Consider the following 8,388-nt stretch of genomic DNA (forward strand, 5'->3'; position numbering starts at 1 on the left):
CCAGCTGGCCTGCAAATGGGATTTGGTGCTGGATTAGGAGATGGATGGGGCTGTCCTACAACAATGGAGGCGATGCTCCAGGGATCAGCACAGATGCTGAGCCACAGCCAGAACATTTATCTCCTCATAAACTGTCAGTGCCACCACAGCCCTTTGAAAGACAGGAATTCCCCTTGGGAGAAGGCCCCATGGAGCTCATGGCTCAGCTGATGGGGGCACACTCACTCCCCTTACACCTCAGGCAGGTGACAGGAGCTGGTGACGGGAGAAGTGTGTTCTGGGCTGACTCCCTATTCCCCCATGGATCTCCACCAAGGACCACAACCAGCACAGCCCACATGGATCTGGACAGCAGGGATCCCTCTGCTCTTTGGGATCTGCCTCAATACCCCACTGAACAGCTCTGCAAAGCTGAATCCCCTCACCCGGGGTTACACCCAGCCTCCTCCTGGGGCAAACACTGAGGAACCAGCACCCCAAAGAGAGCCAACATCCTGGGGGATTCCATTCTTTTCCATGCACAAGAGAATTGTGCTCCTTAGCGTTTACATGAGGCACATCCTGGTGAAAAGCTGGGCTGTCCCTGGGGGATTTCCCTAACGTTACCTAGGCTGTCCCTGTCCCCACTCCCTGGTGCTGGTGACTCCCTGTCCCCTGTCCCCACTCACTGGTGCCGTGCACCTCCTCCCCGGTGAAGCGGATGTTGAAGGCGTAGGTGGGGTCCCCCCCGCTGGCCAGTTTGACGCAGAGCTGGGACGAGGGGACGCAGCCCAGCTGCCGGGCAGCCTGGCAGAAGTAGGAATTCTCGGAGGAACGGATCTCCCCTGTTCAACACAAAGGGAAAAACCAAGTTCCAGCATCATGGATCAGCAGCAGGGCTGGGGGAAAGCAGCTCTGACTCGTTGCAAACGGGGTTTGGAAAGGATCGGTGCTTCCCGTACCTCCAACGATTTCCAGGGGATCCAGGGTGATTTCTGGGGCTGCGTGGTCAGCAGTTCTTTGGACAGTGGCATTGAGCACTCTGTTCATGACAGTGACTTTTGTGTCATAAAAGATTAAACCTGAAGAAACAAACACATTTCAGCAGAGTTCATCTACCCACCATTTTATTCCTGAAATTCTCCAGTGGACAATGGTAGAATAAAAATTTCCCCTTCATTAGGTAGGTGACACATGGCTAGTCCAATTTAAAAAAAAAAAAATACTTCATAGAATCATGGAATGGTTTCTATGATTCCACTCATCCAGTTCCACCCCCTGCCATGGGCAGGGAACACCTTCCATCATCCAGGTTTCTCCAAGTCCCATCTATTTGTTCCTCATGTTTTCTGGAATAAGAACACTGATGAACACAATTCCAATGTTCTATAAATAGATCCCAGCAACTCCACCACAATCTCTGTAAACAGGAACACTTTGCCAAATAGTTTCCAGCAATCTGAGATGCTTTGACAGTAAAGCTACAGGCAAGAAATGATGTGAAAAAATAGGGCTGTGACACTGCCCCAAAAATACATTTAATACCTCATATCTCCATGAAGAGAAATCTCTCAACATTCCTCACTCCCCCACGCTGGTTTAGGAGTGTTTTTTTCCAGCTGGGCCAATACAAAAACCTCCTTTCACACAGTGACATCCCTGGTGAATTTTGTATCTTCTTCAGAAAACAAATCTGGGAAATGTAATGACCCAAATCTTGGGGGTTTTGGTGCCTAATGAAGGCTGTAAAAATCCTCTGATGCACTATAGGTATTTTCTTGATCTTGCTAATGCTGCAACAACGAAGTCCTGGGACTTTCACCCGATCTGCTTGTGACTAAGTCAGAGTTTTGATTTATGGATACTCCCAAGAGGATGAAGACCCACAGACACCGAAGAGGGAACAACTCCCTCTGTGGTCACAGTGTCCATGAGCTACTCACAAGGATAATCCCCCTCTCCTTAAAAGCAAACCAAGAGAGAAGTGCCCTGCAGCAGTGCCCTGGGGGCAGTGCCCAGCTGACCTTTGGCCTCCTGCAGTAAGGCAGCGATGCTGTTCCCGTACATCTCGGTCTGGCGCAGCTCCACCAGCGGCAGGAAGAACGTCTCCAGCGTGGTGTTGAGGGACTGCAGCAGGGCAAAGCGCAGCCGCAGGCTCTCCACGGGGACATCTGCGGGGGGAAACTCCCAGTCAGAAGCAGGAACAGATCCCCCAGCTCCTGCAAATCCCAGCAGCTTTGGTCCAGAAGCCACACAAGCTCCTTCCAAAGCAGCCCCTCTGATCCCTGGACTGAGGATGTAGGAACCGCTGTGATCCCTGAGGTTCCTCCCTGGATCTCCAGTCTCTGGGTGTGAGTCCAGAATCTTCCACTATCACTGAGTTTTCCTCTTCAAGTGCTTAGAACAGGATTTAGGTGACTAAAATCTGCCTAAGTCCAGAATGAAAATCCAGTCTTCCTTCCCCTGCAAGCTGAACTCACCAGGTATTTCCAGCTCCAGCCTGAGCTAGGAATTCTGTGTGGAGAGCAGGGAGCAGCTGCAGTGCATCCCTGACTTTGCCCAAGCACACCCAAAGAGAGAGAAAAGCCAGACTCGGCACTCCCCTCATCCCACTGAGCCTCCAAAGGAAAGTCCCCCCCACCTGGGGACATCCAGAAGCCCTCCCCAGCTCGTGCCCTGAAAGAAGCCTCCGTGCAAACCACCCAGACATACTCAAGAGACGGGAAATCCTGGGATCTGCTGCATCAGCTGGATCCAGGTACACCTCGTGGGGGTGCAGGCGTGCAGGGGTGATGGCCAGGTGGCGGCACAGGCGGTTGATGTACTGCACCAGGGCCACGTCCATCTCCAGGCTCCACTTGCGCGACGCCTTCTGCGCGTGTCTGGCATCGATGCAGGCACACCTGGCAGGGGACAGGGGCAGAGCTGCTCACTCACAGTGCGCTGGGCAGCTACACCTGGAGTAGGACTACACCTGGAGTACAAGCTGGTGCCCTGCTCTTTGCTCCCCTTTCCTTAAGCATGACAAGAATCCCAGCGTGAGGCCAAGAGCTGATTTATCACCCCCATTCCTTCACTGGTATTAAGTAATTAGGCACAAAGGCACAGCCTATTAAGCTCACTTAGTGCCTATCTCCTCTGGAGATGATAAGGGGCAATTAGCCTGTGGCCTGACACAGGGAGATAAGGAGAATTCATTTAAGGGAGTTTCTTCCTCTACAATAATAAAAAGAAGTTTAACAGTTCCCTCTTCTACAGCATTTCTGACTCAGTACCAACCCTGCCAGCTAAACAGTGCACTGGCTAGGGAAGGAAACCAGAAACAGACATGGAGCTACAGTTCTCTTCGGGATAATTTATTATACAGTTTGGAAGCTCTAAAGGACACTGTGGCATCTGATTTTGTTGGCCATGCTGTGCACAGAAAGTCAGGAACCTGCATTTGGACAGCACGTGACTTTTAAAACATATTTTGAGGAAATAAGCAATTTCCTCTACAGGCCTTGCAGCCACTGATGAAAGTGTTAAAGCTTCTTGGATTAGGAACACTTGGGATCAAGTTTTTTGAAGTGAGCACAGTATCAGTATCACCCTCTCAAAGAGCTTTGCAAGCTGTACCTCTCAAAGTGCAGGTCGTAGCCACAGGAGAGGATGGCTCTCCACACGCTGCGGATGTCCTGCTTGGAGCGGTCCACCACGAACCGGTGAAATCCATCCAGGGTCAGGTACTTCTCCTCAGGAACTGGCAAACCACAGACCAGCAAAGAGTTCATGACTTGCCATGAAGTTCTCACCCCACACAGGAGCAGGAGGTGGCTGCTGCCAGCTTCCTCCTGCTCTCCCATCCCACCATGGATCCCTTCCTGGGGAGCTCTATCTATCACACGCTGGTCACGCTCACCTCAGTCAGTGGCACTGCCCTTTTTCACTGCCCTAAGGGGCTCAAATCCCCCACTGCCCTCTGGAGTAGCTCCCTCTAACCCGGTATCAAGGATCCCTATTTGGCTGGATGCTGAAAATTCCCCTTTTCTGAGCTAACCTGGCACTTCCTACAGGGAAGAGGGGAATCCAAACTCGTGTCTGTTCACTCTTCCACCTGACTAGAGAAAAGCTCTGAGCACAACCCCTGTCATGGCATGGCTGTGCTCCCTCCTCCACAAGTTCTGAGGTATCTCCATCATCTCCGTTATCCAATTTTCCACTTGTGGTTGAAGCATTTCCCAATATAAATTGAGAAGCACAATTTAAACCCACCTGGTTCAACCCCATAATATCCCAAACCCTCACTACACCAAAGCCTTGGAAATACACCCTTTAGGGAATTCTCTGCCTGGTTTATTGACATGTCCTACACACAGCTGCAAGAACTATTTGCTCTCATGCTGATGGGCCCAGAATCACAGACACACAAATAAAAGCAGAATTTTAAATCACTATTTTAAAAAAAATTAAGTTAGACTTGTTAGAAATAAAGACAAACCAAATCTATTGTGAGGTTATCTAAACATGTCAATAAAAATATTTCTTTTCTATGATGCAAAACTAGAAAAAATTCCCTGCAGCTCCCACCTTCCTGTTTCTTTGTGGGAGACTTCTCAGGGTCCTTCTCCTCAGGTTTGCTCTTCTCAGGAGATTTGGGCTTTACAGTGGGTTTCTTCTCACTTAAGGCTGTTCGGCTGAGGGACAAAGTAGGTGTTAGGATCAAAAGTTTCCTTTCATCTGTTCAGAGAATCCCAGAATTGTTTGGGTTGGAAGGATCCTAAAGCCCATCCAGTCCCACTCCTTGCCATGGGACACTTTCCATAGGTCGCTCCAAACCCTGTCCAACCTGATGTGTATTTTGGAATAACTGCACTGGGATAGAATAATGATGAACACAATTCCAGTGTTCTATAAATAGATCCCAACAACTCCACCCCAATCTCTGGAAAAAAACACTTTGCTGAAGAATTTCCAGCAATCTGAGCTGTTCTGACAATAACGTCACAGTCACTTTCCCCATCCCAACACACGGAAGCACAGAGGGAGGGGGGATAAAAACCTGCATTTCTACAGTGAAATCCAACATTCCACAAGTGCCACAAGGCTGAGGACACCCACCTGACACTGTTGAGCATGGACTTCTCCTTGGTGGGGGGTTTGGTGACCGGGCGTTTGGTGCTCACCACCTTCACCGGGTGCTGCTCCTTGCCCGCCTTGTTGTACTTGCTCTTGTCAAATTTGGGCTTGGGAACTCCGTATTTCCTTAAAATCTTCCAACACAGAAAGTGAATGGTCACCCAGTGCTTTCAAGCGACACCAAAAGAGGCTGAGAACAGTTGGCAAAGCACTACCTGGGTCAGCTGGTCCTCCAGCACCTTCTTGGGAGGGCGGACATTGGTGAAGAAGACGTGGAGGAGGTTCCCAGGGGTTTGGGAATTGATCTGCTCCTTGCTGAGGTAAATGTCAGCCACCTTGATGGGCTTGGCTGGGGTCAGGCTCAGCATTTGTTCCGAATGGATGCAGCTTTTAAAGATCTCTGTGAGAACTTCCCGAGCACCTGGCACCAGTTTTTCACCTGATGAAAAGAAAAAAAAAACCCAAACCAACAGCAATTTGGTACAAAATACCACGAGAATTGGTTAGAATTGGAAATGTGAAAATACATTTTGCATTCAGATAAAATATTCTATTACATGGCACTTGCTTTGAGATGGGAAATCACTTTTGCAGTAAAAAACCTGCTCCTTCTGCACCCCATTAAAGACAGAGAACTGGCCACATCCTCTAATTATTACTTGTGGGAGTAGTGGGGATGAAAAAAGCAGATTATTTATCATACCAGGATAAAAATTACGCTGTGCACACAGACACCAACACCTATCAACTGAACCAAGCAGTCAAAAATTATTTCGGTGGCTACTTTCTCAAAAGAAGTCCCGAAAGAATTAAATCAGTAGTTTTTTGGGTTGATGAGGAGCGGTTTGTTTATTTATTTATGATTTATTTGATTAGCTAGGTGGACAACCGAGCAATGTTCAGCTTGCAAATAGCTCCTGCAGGGATAAAACTTGCTTTGGAATTTCTCCCTGGCTCGTTGTCACCGCTGATTTATACAGAAAAGGAGAATCTGAGCCCTGCTCATCCCCAAAAATGCCCAATACAAGTGAGATTTGCCCGTATCAAACCACCTACCTTTTATTGACTTATCATTGAAATAATCCTCTAGTGCTGGGCTCCCCTGGGTGTCAAACAAACTCTGATTTACAGTGGAAACAGTTAAAATTTCTTCAGTTGACATCTCCATGAGCTCATCCTCCCCATCCAGGCTGGACAAGCCAATGAGGTCACTGCTGTTGAAGAGGCTGGCTCGGATTTTCTCTATTTTAGCTCTTGACCTTATCTGTACAAACATTGAAATTAATTCACAGCAATTCTGAGAAAACAAATTCACTTCCATTCATGGGAATTTGGGGTTTAAGCTTTTTCCCCCTCCCCATCCAGATGATCATTATTGTTTCTCTTCTAACACTCTGCTGCATCAATAATTTGATGCCAAAATTCAGGTTCAGCCTAGAAAAGATCCTTTCTGAGAACATCTGCCCACTGAAATCCTCATGCTGGGAGTTAATCAGGCACAGCTCTGATCCAGCTATCCCATGTGTGAGTCTGGAGACAGCCCTTGGGAACAGCAGGGAAGAGCTGAGGGGTCAGCCAGGTAACCTGGCATTATTCATAATTCTGCTGTCCCTGCCTCAGTTCTCCACTCAGAAAAATCAAAATTAGCACAGGCCTTGAAGCCTCAGCCACACAGATTGGGAAGGGGAACAGTAACTTCCTTTGATTCCTAGAATAACCACTGTCAGAGCAGCTCCAGACTTGGAATAGTTTCCATGTGAACACTCTGGCAGCTTTTTGTACACATTTAATTCTGTATTTCAATGATGTCTTAATGTCAATTAACAGCTCAAGAATAGCAACTTGCAGAGTTTCCATCTGAGTAAGCTGCTTTTCTTCTAAAAGGGGAACTGATACAATCCCAGACTATACAAAAACATCCCTCTCCATTCCCAGGCTATCAGGAATGGCTGGGCTTTTGGAAGGTCCTGATAAAATCTGCAGCAGGCAATTTGTGGAAGCAGCAGAGAGGGAGGTTCTTGTGCAGAGCTGAACACCTGGAGTGATGCAGCACCGATGGCAACCACCCACAATGCTTTTAGAAATTAATTTGGAACCAGACAGCAACAAAATTTATCATCTCTCCTAAAGTAGCTTTATAGAGGAAACCATAGGTGGTTCAAAATAGGTGAAAATCCACTGATTAAACATTAAATAATTGCCTTGTGGGTCAAACCAAAAGGGCCCCAGTCTCTAAATTCATCTCAGCAGTGGCCAGAGCAAACCTTGGAGAAAGGCACATGAAAGAGGAAATGAACTGATCTTCCCCCTGACGTGTTCTCCCAGCCTCTGCAAATCAGTTTAAAGATTTCCTCAGCTGAAAGCTGCAGTGGCTGCTGTGCTCCACAGCTACCAATCCTCCAGGAACTTAATCCCTTAGGAATTTATTCACAGTCTTGGCTTCAGCAGCACCCTGTGACAACAAGCTCTACAAGCTGCAACACACAAGACTTCTTCCCTTCTTCCTTCTGTTTTCCAATTGCTGCTGGGTCACTCCACTACTGGGTCCCCTCTGTCCTTTGAGACACAGGGATTGTTCCCAACACTGTGAATGTGGAGCAGGGAATTCCGTGTTCCTCAGCCATCCTGTCCAAGCTGAGAATTCCCAGTCTCCCTGGACTCACATGGCATTCTTAGACATACATTGACCCTGCACCCATGGAGAAAGAGCCAGTTCCTAGAGTGCAATCCCATTCTCCCAGAAAACCCCAGCTCCAGAGGCCCCTCTCTGTTACCTCCACCACAGCAAAGCCCTTGATGGGCCGTGACAGCAGCGGCTGATTGTCCAGAGATGTCACCGTGTACATGGAGCCCACGTCCGACACCGACGCCGTCTCCACGTTGTCCAGCGGCTCCCCAAGGCTGCCCAGGCTGCCCAGGCTGCCGGTGCTGCAGTGGGAAAGATCCAAACTCTCCTGGCTGGACACCACGTGTGGCTGTTCCAGCAATCCTGGTGGGATGGCCAGCTCCAGCCCTGCTTGGAACTGGTCCACTGAGATGTCGCTGACAGTCCGGGATATGCCCTGGGAGCTGCAGAGGGAAGCCTGGCTCGTGGATGCCGAGGCGCTGACGCTCATGGCCGGCGTGACGCTGCTGGAGCTGCTGATGTCCAAACTGTCGGCGCTGCTGGAAACCGTCGGCTTTTCCAGCTCCGTCCTGCACTCGCCTCCTTCTGCTTTGTCCTTGGTTTTTTTGGGATCCTCTTCCTGCAAAGGGATGTAGATCTCATCCTTGAAGACCCCCCCGTGGGCA

At 49.0% G+C, this 8,388-nt stretch overlaps 1 protein-coding gene across 1 annotated transcript in view; it reads right to left on the reverse strand.

Moving 5' to 3' along the window:
• HECTD4 (HECT domain E3 ubiquitin protein ligase 4) overlaps positions 1-8,388 on the reverse strand; it is a 63,574-nt gene that overhangs the window by 6,175 nt on the left and 49,011 nt on the right. The window contains 10 exon segments of the mRNA XM_008634185.2: positions 669-824; positions 942-1,061; positions 2,004-2,150; positions 2,692-2,882; positions 3,598-3,721; positions 4,549-4,655; positions 5,080-5,231; positions 5,313-5,536; positions 6,154-6,361; positions 7,872-8,388. The exon segment at positions 7,872-8,388 is cut by the window's right edge and continues 19 nt beyond it. Coding sequence (XP_008632407.1) covers positions 669-824; positions 942-1,061; positions 2,004-2,150; positions 2,692-2,882; positions 3,598-3,721; positions 4,549-4,655; positions 5,080-5,231; positions 5,313-5,536; positions 6,154-6,361; positions 7,872-8,388 — 1,946 coding nt within the window.

Source organism: Corvus brachyrhynchos, unplaced genomic scaffold (genome assembly GCF_000691975.1).
Source record: "Corvus brachyrhynchos isolate BGI_N302 unplaced genomic scaffold, ASM69197v1 scaffold114, whole genome shotgun sequence".
NCBI classification, from domain to species: Eukaryota; Metazoa; Chordata; class Aves; order Passeriformes; family Corvidae; genus Corvus; species Corvus brachyrhynchos.